Below are 16,168 nucleotides of genomic sequence, written 5' to 3'. Positions count from 1 at the left end.
TCTTACAAGGGTTCTGTGAAGTTCTGCAATAAGCAAAAACAGACACTTAGCTGGGGCTTCTATCAGTCCCCTATAGCTGTAATGTCCCACGCCGTCTTCCGATCACCCATTCCCTGCTGCCGGCACCGGTCAATTATTCGTCTAACAAGACGAATAATGCGCGCTCCCGTTAGAGTCTCCGGGAGCTTACTGCACAGGCGCAGTACAAGGTTTTCTTGTACTGCGCCGTAAACTCCCGGAGGCGCGAGCGCACACGGCCGCATGACATGTAATTAGACCGGGACCCGGCAGGGTCGGAGGAGGACGGCGCGGGACATTACAGCTACAGGAGGCTGATAGAAGCCCCAGGTAAGTGCGTTTTCGTTTATTGCAGGACTCCACAGAACCCCTTTAAGAATGAGGTGACTGTATGCTTGTCACAGAGCTCCAACTAATCATAGTGCAGTCAGGAGCAAAATGACAGCCCTGACTTAGAATAAATGAAGTCATGGCAGCCCCATTCACTTATCTTTGTATATACACCAAGTTTGTTTTTTTTCCCCCAAACAAAAGGCTTGTTTATGGTTGACCTAAGAACAGACTCAATTAAATTCAGAAAATTTGCAAAGTACATATTTCAAAATATAACGTTTAGGTGCCCATCTATAAAGAAGTAAATTATTGCCTCAAAACAGTTTTGCTCTCGCCAGGAAGATTAAAAGCATGTGGTACATTGCCTTATACTGCACCCACATATGGCTATATTTTAAAGGCGCAATCTATGGCTGAAACATCTCTGACCTCCACTGCATTTGCAGCAATGGACTATCGTCTGGCGACCATTCTTATTGTCGCTTTATATGTAAAACAAGTGCCGTTAAATCACAGTTAAGTGGTGATACAGCATAAAAGTGGTGATCATTAAGGTGACTGCCACGTTTACAAATCTTGCGATATGCCATCTTGATGAAATACTTCCATTGTTTCTGGAAAAAAACTGTCAGTTTGTCCCTTTATAAACAAGTCCCTCTGTGTCATAATCTTGAAATATATACAGCCACCTAAATCCACAGTGGCATCATATGCAATAAAACATTGCTGCATTCGGATTTAGTAAAAGGGCATGTTTATTGTGTTTACAAACAAGTTTCAAAAACAAAAAGGAGAACAAGTATGACTGTACTACTTTCTAGTAGTAACTTTTTGTGGTATTTTTTTCCCCCAAAATGCCAACAGGCCCTCATGCTGTATGAAGGTCAGCTAAAGATTTATTAGAAAAATCAACACGGTTCCACTCACAGTTCACCAAGACAGATCTAAAACTAACATGTTTAGACAAACAAAAAAAAAAAAAAAATTAAGAAGACTAAATTTTTTGATGTATTTTGATTTTATATATTTTGACGGAGATAGCAAAAGGATTTCAAGCAAGATCCGTCACACACCGATGCCCTGCATTTCACAAAATTCCATTTGAGATTTTGAAAAAAAAAAAAAAAAAAAGTTCTGTATCATTTTTCAACATAAAAAAAAAAAAAAATCATCTGAAAACCATTAAGTAGTAAATATGAGTTTTCCTTTTTTTAATTTTTTTTCTCAGAGAGACTTAGGACAGAGGCCATTTTTATTATAACACTGCTTCTCATAACTTTTCTGAAGCATTAGTGTTTTTTTCTTTTTTTTTTCTTTTTGGCTGCTAGTTTATCTACAATATTGAACAAATGAATTGTAGGCAATTTGACAGTTTCAATAGAAACACCCCTTTTTTCTTGAAAATACAGCAGTGTTTAAAGGACATTTTTCTCTTTCATTGTAAATAAGGAAACTTCCCTTCTATGAACAGGAAAAAAATATCTATAAACCTTGTAAACAGATCTGTATCATTTATAACATAAATAATCAAATGAACGACCCCGGGCTCCCAAAAAAATAATAATGTGGATCAATATAAACTAGAACATTGCTAACACACTGTCCAGGCCAATCACCATTTAGTGTAACTGATGTTCGACAGGTTGCTTTTGCTGGGTTACGATGTATCTTGACAGAGTTCATCCCAATTATCCCATCCCTTTTCCTTCCCAAGAAAAGCACCCTCAGTCTGGCAGAAAGCATTTTTTAAAAAAATAAATCTACATTCATACAAGTGAGTCTTCGTTTGAAGTCCAAGGAGCAGGCACTCTGTCTGCCTGCTGCAATGTGTGTAAAGGACCCAGTTTTCTTTTCAAATCAGCTAGGATGGTAACATTCATCTTACAATCAGAGGGAAGTCTCCAGACTATGTAGTGGACTGCCTGGGGATGAAGAGGTAGCTGACTTGTTCGGTTCTATTGTAAGATGTATTCCACTGTCGACAGCGTTATTATTTTTATTGGGAGAGGGTGGTGGAGTAGAGTGACGTTTTGTGGGAGCATCATCTTCAGCATCTGTGTCATCAATGAGCGGAATATGAGGCTCAGAATCTTCTATTCTAAACTCTGGGTGTGTCATGAAATTGTGGATAGAACTTCGTGATTCAGGCTTTTCCAATCCTTCATAGAGAGAACTACGAAATGCATTCACCACTCGAATCTGTTTTAAAAAGTCACAAAGCAAAAGAAAGAAAGAGAAAATTAGCGCAAGAATACATGTGGTTGAAACTGGTTTGTATGCGAGTTTGAATTCACAAGTACTAAAACAATGAGTCAAAACTGTGCAAAATGCAGTGGACTTGCAAACACTGTAAAAATAAACAGACGTTTTAGTCAATAGAATAACACGGATGTGTTGAGGGGGTGGATAACATGAAATCATTACTTTCATACTGCATATAGTGACAAACTATTAAGATAAAAAAAAATATAAAAATAAAAGCAGAAAAAAAAATATATTAAGTGTTCAAAACAATCAAATTCTTCATAACCACTTTAAAGAAAAAAAAAATTGGCACAACAGGTAAACCAATGCTCATGCCAGGAATCAGGATACCAACTATGAAGCCAAGCATTACGTAAGCTGAATGGCACAATGAACTTGGAGCTGCAGAGAATCATGCAGTAAAAGCCACAAAACCACATTTCTGTAAAGTACCTCACAAGTGTAAATATTCGAGTATATACCAAATCACTATCACAAACTACAATTTCCTCAGAGAAAGAAAATCCAGCCAATTGTAAAGCCAAGTACGTACACACACACACACACACACACACACACACACACACACACACACACACACACACACACACACACACACACACTTTGGAAAATGAAAGATCAAAGACCAATTTTATCACCACCATGTAGTATGAGGGTGAACAGATTTTGAATACTAAAGCTGGGTACACATAAGATAAATCTTTGAAAAGTGAAAACACACATCTGCAGATAATCTTTGTAAAAAAAAAAAAAAAAAAAAAAAAAAAAATATGAATAAAAGGTTGCAAAAGACCGCAACAAAATATTTCTCTTCTCAATCTTTCAGATCCAGCTTGGTGGATTTGATCTGCAGATGACTGTTAAAGTGGACCCAAATTAAAAATACAAGATTTCAGAAATAAAATCTATTTTCTAAATTATAATAAATAGCAGCCTTTTTTCAGTTGCATGATGACAAATATAAAATATTTTACATTTGGAGGAACCCCTCCCCTTCCTTTCATATTGCCGTGACAAAATCCGGCAAACTGGTGAAGTAGACTGGTGAAGTAGATGGTGTCCGGCAAAAGAGGAATTGCTAATGGCTGCCACCTGTATAACCCTGGTTATGAAAAGAGAAAGGTGAAAAGCATGCACTGAAATGCTCAGGCTTGAAGGAGTGTTTATCTTTGTATGTGTCAGAGTGGTGCAACTAAATATTTTTTTTTAAAATGTTTGATTTGGGTCCGCTTTAAACAAGGTGTGTATTAGACCTCCAGATATAGACTATGAAAGCATTTTGCAGGAACTGATCGTTTGCAAGTTGTGCGCTTGTTGAACGTGTGTATGTAGCTTAAATATGCTGTACATATGCAAACGACCACCCGCACGACACAGCAAACCGCACAGCCTGCTGTACCGGACGGCCCGTATGTTCACGTCCGGATGGATAAACTACCAACTCATTTACATACTGTGTACGATAGCAGAACAATGGCCTACGCATTGAAATTAAGTACAAGTTGTTTAACAGTCGTTCAAACGACTTGTACACACAGGCCATCTGCACAATATTAGACGACCGTAGGCCAACATAGATCTGACAGCTGGATCGGGCGCAACACGCCTGTTAACAGTTGCTCGTCAAGTCGTTTGCACACAACGACAATCAGGCAGTATTGTTGAGCGTGTGTACGGGCCTTTAGAAAGAGCAGTCTTTCAAACCTCCCTGACAAACCTATGTGACAGATAAATTCCTCAGTTTGCAAAGATTTTTATTTGATGGGTGTAATCAGCTTAATAGAATATTGTGTAGGTATGCTCTCATACTACATGGAAGGTGGTAAAATTGGCACTTGATCTTATCTCATGTGTGTACTTCGCTTTAGTAATGAGCAAGAACTACAGCAAGATTTGTAACTACAGGGCCTTAAAGAAGTGACACAGGGCTCGTTCCCACTGTTGCGACGCGATTTCGGCCGCATTCCGACGCTTGTAAAAACGCATGCGGATGCGTTTCCACATGCGTTTTTACCCGCGATTTCGCATGCGATTTCGCATGGCAGGGTGCCATGCGAAATTAACCATGACACTGCCAGGGCTAAATAAAATTGAAAAAGGTGCGAAATCGCACGCGAAATCGCGGGTAAAAACGCATGTAACAAACGCATGCGTTTTTACTATTAAATACATTAGCGGCGATTCGCACGGATTCCCGACGCAGGCGAAATCGTTGGCTCTTTTGTGCGTTTTTTTCACGCTGGAAAAAACGCACCTCAACAACGCTACAGTGGAAACAGGCCCATCCACTTGTATTACATGTGCGGATCTGCATGCGTTGGACGCATGCAGATTCGCGATAGTGGAAACGAGCCCTTAGTCGTCAAAATATTCAACACACTGCATCAGGGCTGTGGAGTCGGAGTCGTGGAGTCTGAGTCGGGCAATTTTGGGTGCCTGGAGTCGGAAAAAAATGCACCAACTCCAACTCCTAATTAATTTGTAACTGTAATTAAAATAGAAAATATGATAAAATGTTCTATTTCTCAGATAATAGTCATTAAAAATAATGTATATATACAGTAATAGCTATGCTTAGTCCACAAAAATTAAACAAACCAATCAAAATTAGTTACTTGTGCTGCTTTAATAAAGCAGTCCCCGTATTTTTAAGGTCAGATATACATATCTGATTGAGACTGTATATATGATGTGTACACAGTAATCTCATATATACTAAATAACGTCTATGCTGTAAGAATAAAGCCTGATGTGGAGCTGTGTCACTAATAGAGATGGTCAATGAGATGGAAATAATTCTGCATTGATGCTGATTTATGCAAATGTATGCACTCCCTTTGCTCATGAAATCAAATAATTTGATATGTTAAAATTTGGTTTGGTGACTACAAATTAAAGGGTACCTGAGACGGATTAAAAGTAAAGTTTTATACATACCTGAGGCTTTCTCCAGCCCCCTTCAGGCCAATTAGTCCCTCGCTGTCCTCCACCACCTGGATCTTCTGCTAGGAGTCCTGGTAATTCAGCCAATCAGCGCAGTCCAGCCACATGCCGCTCCCACAGCCAGGAACATTCTGCACCTGCGCAATAGTGCTGCACAGGTGTAGTATGCTCCTGGCGGTGGAGTGTGTGCATGCGCAGTTGCGCACTACGCCTGACTGGCTCAAGTACCTGGACTCATAGCAGAAGATCCAGGTGGTGGAGGAGGACAACGAGGGACTGATTAGCCTGAAGGGGGCTGGAGGAAGCCCCAGGTATGTATAAAACTTTAATTTCATCTGTCTCAGGTTTACTTTGTTACACAGTAGTACTATACTCTCCCTGCAGCTCTGTGGGGAGTGCATATGTAATCCACTGAGAATGTTGTGCACATTGAACACAGAGGTGTTGTCTGTCACCCATAAACCTTGTTCAGATTGTGCATGAAGAATGTGTAATAGAGGAAGAATCTCCTCATTCCCCTGCAGAGTACCTGCACATCATTCTTACATGTACCCACACTTATATTGCCTAGGGCCTGATAGATGTTCTTTGTTCCGGTTTGTACCTTTGACAAGTACTCTTACCAAGGACTAGTTTTAGTCTAAAGGGAATAAATATAGTAGTCTACATATTCTTCTCACTTCAGTTGTCTTGTAAAATTCCTAAGCGTTGGCAGTTAGAGGCGAATGTCACGTTACATACAGTACTTTTAATCAACAAAATTGTAATATACAAATTAGAGGAGTCAGAGTCGAGGAGTCGGTGGAATCCTAAACTGAGGAGTCGGGAGTCTGAGTCGGTGGATTTTTGGACAGACTCCACAGCCCTGCACTGTATGCACAATTCAGCTGGCATAATTTGCACAATTTAGGCATAAACTTAACAGTTTGCTTTTAGTTTACGTTCAGTTTGACATCTGTTCACATCCCAGCTATACTAGCACATGGTTAAACTAGGAGGTGCAAGATCAACCTGAACTTGATCAAGGTCCAACTAAATTTGAATGAATGCTGAACCAAAATCAAACCAGAGTACACACTAGCTCTTAGAGGCAAATTATGGCAGGTGAATTAAAACCAGAGTAAACAGAGGTGGCATAAATTAACTTTGCTACTGATTTCACTAGCATTTGTTGCGTGCGTTCATATTGTGTAGAAAACTTTAACTTAAATTTAAAAAATTTAACAGCAGCAAAAATGCAACTGGACACGAAGGGCCTGTTTCCACTACATGCAGAATGTATGCAGAAAAGCTGACTCCAATGAATGCCTATGGGCCTGTTTTTACTTAACACTATTTTTCTGATGCAGATTTTCCCGTAGGCATTCATTGGAGTTTTTCTGCAGCCATTCTGCATCCAATCTGCTTGTAGTGGAAACAGGCCCTAAAGGGCTCTTCCATCTTACATTATCTACTGAATGAATGTCATAAGGAAAGTGAAATAACAAACGGGAATGGATTCTGATAGAAAGAGTATGGCCGGCTTAAAATCAGCATTCAGAGAACATTATTTATTGTCACTTCTCAAATGTAAAATATACAGTGGTTTGCAAAAGTATTTGGCCCCCTTGAAGTTTTCCACATTTTGTCATATTACTGCTACAAACCTGAATACATTTTATTGGAATACCACGTGAAAGACCGATACAAAGTGGTGTACACGTGAGAAGTGGAACGAAAATCATAAGATTCCAAACTTTTTTTTTTTTTTACAAATAAATAACTGCAAAGTGGGGTGTGCATAGTGGGGTGTGCGTCACGTGATCACATACACTTCCTCCTTCCGGTTTGAAGGAGGAAGTGTATAGTCACGTGATGCCGGATTGGAACGCAGCGTGGGAGGGGACGAGCGAAGAAGACGCCTGATGGGTAAGATTAAACACCCCCCCCCCCCCGCACAGCTGCTGTAATTAGTAGGATGAAATTCGAATAACCCTATTTGAATTTCATCCGAATTCGAAGAGCATCCCTGGTCAGTACAAATACAGCTGCTCTGTTACAGCCTCAGATATATCAATGTACAGAGGCGCCAACAGGATAAAATGCAATAAAATTTTTAAAATATTCAGGTGGTGGTGGACCAACCGACCTAAAACTGACTAAATTCAAAAACAATTTATTCACATATTCCAAGATACACTGCAACGCGTTTCACGGGCAAGATCCCGCTTCCTCAGACATTAAACAGGAGTATCACACAGCTATAGGTCCAGATCAGGCGTGCGGTCACAGAGGTGCCAAGCCTGATCTGGACCTATAGCTGTGTGATACTCCTGTTTATAATGTCTGAGGAAGCGGGATCTTGCCCGTGAAACGCGTTGCAGTGTATCTTGGAGTATGTGAATAAATTGTTTTTGAATATAGTCAGTTTTAGGTCGGTTGGTCCACCACCTGAATATTTTAAACTTTTTATTGCATTTGTATTGCATTTTATCCTGTTGGCACCTCTGTACATTGATATATCCAGTTTTCCACCCTTGGTGGAAGGGTGATACACCCTCCTTTTCTTCTATCACAGAGAGCGACATCTTAATCCTGAGTGGGGACAGGTCTAATCTCCCCACCTGCCTTTACAGTGGTTGCCTGAGCGGTAACCCATGTTTGTAAGTATAATACTTACTTCTCATTTATTCCATGTTCAAAACTTACTACACCATATCGGGCTCTCGGTTTTGTCTATCTGTTACAGCCTCAGAGGTTGTCTAAGAATATTGGGAGCAACAACACCATGAAGTCCAAAGAACATACCAGACAGGTAAGGGATAAAGTTATTGAGATATTTCTAGCTGGCTTAGGCTACAAAAAGATTTCCAAAGCCTTGAACATCCCACTGAGCACTGTTCAAGCGATCATTCAGAAATGGAAGGAGTATGGCACAACTGTTAACCTACCAAGACAAGGCCATCCACCTAAACTCACAGGCCGGACAAGGAAAGTGCTGATCAGAAATGCAGTCAAGAGGCCCATGGTGACTCTGGACGAGCTGCAGAGATCTACAGCTCAGGTGGGAGACTCTGTCCATAGGACAACTATTAGTCGTGCACTGCACAAAGTTAGCCTTTATGGAAGAGTGGCAAGAAGAAAGCCATTGTTAACAGAAAAGCATAAGAAGTCCCGATTGCATTTTGCCACAAGCCATGTGGGGGGACACAGCAACCATGTGGAAGAAGGTGCTCTGGTCAGATGAGACCAAAATGGAACTTTTGGCCAAAATGCAAAACGCTATGTGTGGTGGAAAACTAACACTGCACATCACTCTGAACACAGCATCCCCACTGTCAAATATGGTGGTGGCAGCATCATGCTCTGGGGGTACTTCTCTTCAGCAGGGACAGGGAAGCTGGTCAGAGTTGATGGGAAGATGGATGGAGCCAAATACAGGGCAATCTTGGAAGAAAACCTCTTGGAGTCTGCAAAAGACTTGAGACTGGGGCGGAGGTCCACCTTCCAGCAGGACAACGAACCATAAACAAAGCCAGGGCAACAATGGAATGGTTTAAAACAAAACATATCTGTGTTAGAATGGCCCAGTCAAAGTTCAGATCTAAATCCAATCGAGAATCTGTGGCAAGATCTGAAAACTGCTGTTCACAAACGCTGTTCATCTAATCTGACTGAGCTGGAGTTGTTTTGCAAAGAAGAATGGGCAAGGATTTCAGTCTCTAGATGTGCAAAGCTGGTAGAGACATACCCTAAAAGACTGGCAGCTGTAATTGCAGTAAAAGGTGGTTCTACAAAGTATTGATTTAGGGAGCTGAATAATTCCGCACACCCCAATTTGCAGTTTTTTTTTGTTTTTTTTATGTTTGGAATCATGTATGATCTTTGTTCCACTTCTCACGTGTACACCACTTTGTATTGGTCTTTCACATGGAATTCCAATAAAATTGATTCATGTTTGTGGCAGTAATATGACAAAATGTGGAAAACTTCAAGGGGGCCGAATACTTTTGCAAACCACTGTAGTTGGCAACAACAAGAGGAGGTCCACCAAAAACTTAAAGACCTCAGTTTTATAAGCAATAGTACCATATATACTCGCAAGCAAGCCGACCCGCATATAAGCCGACCCCCCAACTTTTACCTGAAAAAAAAAAACGGAAAAATGATTGACCCTTATAAGCCGGGGGTAGGAAATGCTGGCTGTGTGATCCCCCCAGTGTGTCCCAGTATAGCTAGTATAGTGCCCAGTATAGCTAGTATAGTGCCCCAGTATAGCTAGTATAGTGCCCCAGTATAGCTAGTATAGTGCCCCAGTATAGCTAGTATAGTGCCCCAGTATAGCTAGTATAGTGCCCCAGTATAGCTAGTATAGTGCCCCAGTATAGCTAGTATAGTGCCCCAGTATAGCTAGTATAGTGCCCCAGTATAGCCAGTATAGTGCCCCAGTATAGCCAGTATAGTGCCCCAGTATAGCCAGTATAGTGCCCCAGTATAGCCAGTATAGTGCCCCAGTATAGCCAGTATAGTGCCCCAGTATAGCCAGTATAGTGCCCCAGTATAGCTAATATAGTGCCCAGTATAGCTAGTATAGTGCCCATTATGGGTAGTATAGTGCCCAGTATGGGTAGGTAGCTCCCGAGTATAACTAGTATAGTGCCCAGTATGGGTAGGTAGTGCCCCAGTTTAGCTAGTATAGTGCCCAGTATGGGTAGGTAGCTCGCCAGTATAGTGCCCAGTATGGGTAGGTAGTGCCCCAGTTTAGCTAGTATAGTGCCCTGTATAGCCAGTATAGTGTCCAGTATAGGTAGATAGTGCCCAGTATAGCGCCCAGTATAGCTAGTATAGTGCCCAGTATATGTAGGTAGTGCCCAGTATAGTGCCCCAGTATAGCTAGTACAGTGCCCAGTATAGGTGCCCCTCCTCTCCCCCGCCCCGCGGTCGCCGCTATTACCTGAGCTGGCGCAGCATCTTCTATTATTCCCCTCTCCGCTCGTAAAGTAATTCACCACAGCGCGCCCCACGGCGGCTGCTGTGATGACGAGGCAGGAAGCCATAGAGAGAGAGCGGGTCCCATAGCTACAGGAAGCCTCTCTCTCTCTATGGCTTCCTGCTTCATCATCACAGCAGCCGCCGTGGGGCGCACTGCTGTGAATTACTATACAAGCGGAGAGGGGAAAAATAGAAGATGCGGTGCCAGCTCAGGTAATAGCGGCGACCGCGGGGCGGGGGAGCGGGGGGCGCGGACCACAGGTGACTCGCAAGCAGACCCCCCAACTTTTGACCCCTTTATGGGGGGTCAAAAATTCGGCTTGCTTGCGAGTATATATGGTAATTGCCCTCAATTCATAACAGGACCAAAGCTTCAAATGCACTTAAGCACAAAGCCCAAGTAAACCCTATAAATAGTTAGTTGGACTATTCATATAACAGTAGTCACACAAAAAGGGTTGTTTGTCGCAGTTTTGGTCCCCTAAGGTCCAAGGCAAGGACTGGTCAATGGGACGTTCTGAGATTAAATCACAGAGCAAGATCATTTTGATGTGGAATATCAAAACTATATATGAAATATACTATATGACTGCAACCACCCAACAGACCATCTCGGGTACTAATATTCCCTGTACCCAATGCCTGACACCAAGTTTTACCTATTAACTATGGCTTTTCCATTACCAATAGTACCATCTCGGGTACCAGGGTTCTCTCCCCTACCGAATCTTAACCTTCTATTAACTGGCCTCCCCTCCCTAACATTAACCTTACACTGAAAATACATGTTAATATGCTAAAACTAATGCCTGTTCTCCTATTTGGTGTATTTTTCCTAATTTCTGAATATAACTCCAGCAGGGCAGACTGCTCAATAGATATCGCACAATTACACAGATTTACCCAGCCACAAACCAGGCCAAAGCATGAAACACATTCCATCCAAACATCGAAACCGCGTGTTAACTTTTTCTCTCATTTTCAAATGTAAAATTCTAGAGCATTCAGAATGCAAATGTGTCAATGCTCTATTACACAAGCACACACTATCTCTGTATATATTGTATAACTAGAATTGAATATCTTTATTCCCAGCCATCAATGCTTATGCAAAACTGAAATATCAGTTTTTGATTAAGTTGCCCTTTTATTAATGCACCTGTGCAACCTCAAGGCTATAAAACATTGCTAAGCTACTGGAAACATTCTTCTGCTGTAATCAACGTAATATTAAGATGGGCTACATCTCTCACTTCAACCTTAATTCTGTAGAATTTAAATTAGGATTTTGTTTGCTGCATCTGTCTCTTCAAAGCTGTGTGCATCGTTAGTACAGGTAATAAGATACCTTATATATTCATGTATAAGCCTAATTTTTCAGCACAAAAAAATGTGCTGAAAAATTACCCCCTTGGCTTATATGCAAGTCAGTGGAGCAGAATGGATGGTGGAACAGGTTTTCTTATTGGCAGAGGTGCTTAAGGATCTTGCACTAGTGATCCTGCTCTTGCCACCTGGCTCCCTGCTGTGTCCGTGCCCCCCATCCCCTGCAACATGGTGTGCAGAGTGCTCTGGTCAAGACTACCTGTGTCTCATGTCATTGGAAACGGAGTGCGCAAGCAATGTGTCAGCGGTGCAACGATCGAGGGAATTCTTCCGGTGTGGTAATCACTTTGTCTCATAACTATGACTAGTGACATCTGGAGACAGCTGTATTATCCCTGGGGCACATCTGGCTATGGGAAGAGGGAATGACGTGTACTTGGGGGCACATCTGGCTACTGTGGAGGGGACTATACTGGGGAGTGGGCTTATACAGGAGTACATTTTTCCAAAGGAATAGTAGGAACCTCGGCTTACATGCGGGTCAGCTTATATGCACACACACACATATATATATATATATATATATATATATATATATATATATATATATATATAGATAGATAGATAGATAGATAGATAGGATATAGTACATTCTTCCCAGTTGGGAAAGAAAGCCGTAAAAAGTATACAGAATCTATCCCTTCCCACTCTGTACAATCCTAAATTTTGTGGCCTTAGCCAGGCTTAAAGAGAAGCATTACAAAATGTCAGGGAGTTTAAGGACTTTTACAAGCAGTCATTTCAAAATGCTTCCGATTACATTTTGCCAGTTTTTAAGTTTTTGTGTTTTAGTATTTTTAAAGGTTTTTATTTTCTCCCATTGACCTTTCCATCCCTTTAAAATACTCAATGTTTTATAATGCTCTCCAATTCAAACAAGCAATTCATACTTTATACAGAATTATTTCATTACTGACACATTTTGCATAATAAATTGTATTATTGGAAAGCCTTGACATAGTAATTAATAAGGGCTTTCAATAATTGCTGCTACGCTATCCGTAAATATCGGGACGCACTCCGGGGGAAGGCGAGCGGGACGCCGGGAGGACCTTAGTACCTGCGCAGTACACTCCTGGTGACGCCAGCAAGAGGGAGGACACGGCAACGCAGGCGCAGTGGTTTTCAGACTTTACAGTCTGAAATTCCAGAAGTGAAACGGAGGCGGTGCCAGAGCATCGGTAAGAGGCTGCGCAGGCACAGAATGTCTGCGGGGGACCATTAGAAGCCCCTGGTAAGTCCAACTAATTTTTCCCCCGACCCCCCTACAGTATTCCTTTAATCTTTAAACAAGGTTGGGGACACCTGCATACATGCAGCTTTAAAGAGACACTGAAGCGAAAAAAAAAATATGATATAGTGAATTGGTTGTGTACTATGAATAATTACTAGAAGATTAGCAGCAAAGAAAATATTCTCATACTTTTATTTTCAGGTATATAGTGTTTTTTCTAACATTGCATCATTCTATAATATGTGCACATTACACAACACTCAGCATTCAAAATGAGTCTTTCAGAGCAGTCTGAAGTAATGACCTCTCCTCTAGCAGAGGAAAAGTAAATAGTCCAGGAACAGTTGAGATAATAAAAGTCAGATAACAGCCCTCTCCACGACTAACTTAGTCGGAGAGCTTAATGGCTTGTTTGCATAGAGATAACTGGAGTTTCTCAACTCTTCCTGTACTGGAAACAATTACGCTGATGTATCTGATCTTAATGTTTTATTTCTTAGCTGTGCTACACATACAAATCATAATATTTTTTTTTCCGCTTCAGTGTCTCTTTAAAGAGGAACTTTACAGACAAAAAAAATCTAAATTATTGATATTCACCATGTAATTCATTGATTTCATTGATCCATAATGAGCCTGCTAATCATCTTTACTACTGGCAGACAAGAAAAACTGGACCACACCAACTGCCATTATCTATAACCACACACACTAAAAATGCAATAGGCTAAAAGGGTTTTTCTTTATACATATACAGATATATGCACAGAGGGAGATGCTTGGCAGTTGGAAATAGCCATTATTTCCCACAATGTAATAAGGATCACAGAACACACACCGTCATGACACACTGTGGGAGGGTTTTCACCACAATATCAGCCACACAGACATGTTTTTGAGAAAAGGTCAAGATTTTGTGTGGTAAAGGGGTTATTGGCTACTGATAGGGATGCAGTTCAATCCTGGGTAAAGTTCTCTTTTAAGTGAGCAACTGCACACATTTGATCCTTGGCCGGGGAAGTTTAATATAGCACACTCACACAACTGCAGTAGCACACAGCTATCAAAACCTAATATCTAGGGTGACCGTTCCATGCATGAGTGCTTAAAGGGAACCAGAGATGAACGATTCACACAAAATAAACATATCAGTTGATAGCTTGTAAAGAATAAATGCTCTACCTGATAATTTTGCCGCTCTGGTGTGCCTTTTTGAGTGTTTTTTATCCATTATTGCTCCAGGAAAAATCAAATATGGCCGGCGGCTCATATCCCTTCTCCTTACGGGTTATGAGTTGTTCTGGATGTGCTGTCTAGGCCATATGAGACTATGCTGCTATCTAGGCTAAATGCAGCCTTTCATCTATGTGCTTTCATTTTGGTATGATGTACAGCTGCTTGTAGGAAGTGTCTCTCATAGGAATGAAACTGCCGTTATTATCAGTATCTAGTGCACACAGAGCACACAGGGATCATATTACAGCCACAGAGCTTCTCTCTCAGGAGCAGCAGCCTCTCCCATATCATCACAGCTCTCAGTATGCAAAGCAGGAAATCTAAGCCAGGAGAGGGGAAGGCTTGGGCTTAAAAATACTACACAGAAGAGTGACTCAGCTATAATGATTCCAGGTCAAACCTCGACTGAATAGTCGGTGGATTCTTATCACAGTTGCTAATAGACTTATTAAGCAGATAACAATGAAACTAAAAGCAGGGTAGGTGTTTACTGTCATGTTCCCACTGATAAATGTAATAAAATACATGAGGGTGCTTCATCTCTGGTTCTCTTTAAACATGTTGCATGACTCGAGCCAAGCAACAGCATAACAGACCTTTAAGCGACCTTATGGGACAGCTGTATACATGCTAGATTCCTGGCCTAGACAGCTCTGAATGGCTCCCTTGGCCAAGTTCCACCTGGCACATGTACAAGGCTTTACTGCTAAATGCCAGGAATTACTTTTGGCGTGAACTAGCCCAAGTCCTGTATAAGCACCAAACAATGTAAGCACTTTAATGCTTTCAGTGAATAAGTCCTAAAAGTATGCACCCAATGATTTGAAGATGCCATATGCCAAGATACCAATGTGTACTCCTTTTCTAATTTTACAATATGGCTACTTCTGATTGACTGTCCTTGCTAGAATGAAGCACAACAAAATAAATATGTAAGGTAATTAAACTGAGGCAAATTCTAGAACTGTAGAACCAGTGAAATACTGTGGAAAGAGTCTTGCCGCAACTAGAATGAAAGTGGTGCTAGCCTTGTTTTTTTAAAAGGCATAACCCATTAAAGGTATTACTTAACCACTTCAGCCTACAGCGTCGAAAATCTTAAAGAGAACCCGAGGTGTGTTTAAAGAATGTTATCTGCATACAGAGGCTGGATCTGCCTATACAGCCTAGCCTCTGTTGCTATCCCAAACCCCACTAAGGTCCCCCTGCACTCTGCAATCCCTCATAAATCACAGCCGTGCTGTGAGGCTGTGTTTACATCTGTAGTGTCAGTCTCGGCTGCTCCCCCGCCTCCTGCATAGCTCCGGTCCCTGTCCCCTCCCTCCAATCAGCAGGGAGGAAAGGGATGCAGGCGGGGACTGGAGTTCTGCAGGAGGCGGGGAGAGCAGCAGACTGACACTATAGAGATAAACACAGCCAGCTCTGACAAGCTGTTTGTCAGCAGCGCGGCTGTGATTTATGAGGGATTGCAGAGTGCAGGGGGACCTTAGGGGGGTTTGGGATAGCAACAGAGGCTGGGCTGTATAGGCAGATCCAGCCTCTGTATGCAGATAATATTCTTCAAACCCACCTCGGGTTCTCTTTAAGCATCCGAGCAATGTTCACCTCCCATTCATTCGCCAATAACTTTATCGTTACTTATCACAATTAATTGATCTATAGCTTGTTTTTTCCGCCACTAATTAGGCTTTCTTTGGGTAGTACATTTTGCTAAGAGCCACTTTACTGTAAATGCATTTTAACAGGAAGATTAAGATAGAAATGGAAAAAAATCATTATTCC

The 16,168-nt window shown here is 41.4% G+C and overlaps 1 protein-coding gene across 6 annotated transcripts in view; it reads right to left on the bottom strand.

Annotated features, from left to right (window-relative positions):
• Positions 1 to 1,088: 1,088 nt before the first annotated feature.
• Positions 1,089 to 16,168, bottom strand: part of ATP2B1 (ATPase plasma membrane Ca2+ transporting 1) — a 266,462-nt gene continuing 251,382 nt past the window's right edge. For 5 of the 6 annotated variants that reach the window (XM_068276821.1, XM_068276820.1, XM_068276823.1 and 2 more), the window contains one exon: positions 1,089 to 2,550. In XM_068276821.1, coding sequence (XP_068132922.1) covers positions 2,239 to 2,550 — 312 coding nt within the window. In that variant the 3' untranslated portion in view covers positions 1,089 to 2,238. The remainder of the gene's footprint in view (positions 2,551 to 16,168) is intronic. The other variant, XM_068276825.1, reaches the window with a different exon arrangement.

Source organism: Hyperolius riggenbachi, chromosome 3, assembly GCF_040937935.1.
Source record: "Hyperolius riggenbachi isolate aHypRig1 chromosome 3, aHypRig1.pri, whole genome shotgun sequence".
NCBI lineage: Eukaryota > Metazoa > Chordata > Amphibia > Anura > Hyperoliidae > Hyperolius > Hyperolius riggenbachi.
This window is presented reverse-complemented; position numbering and strand designations above follow the sequence as displayed.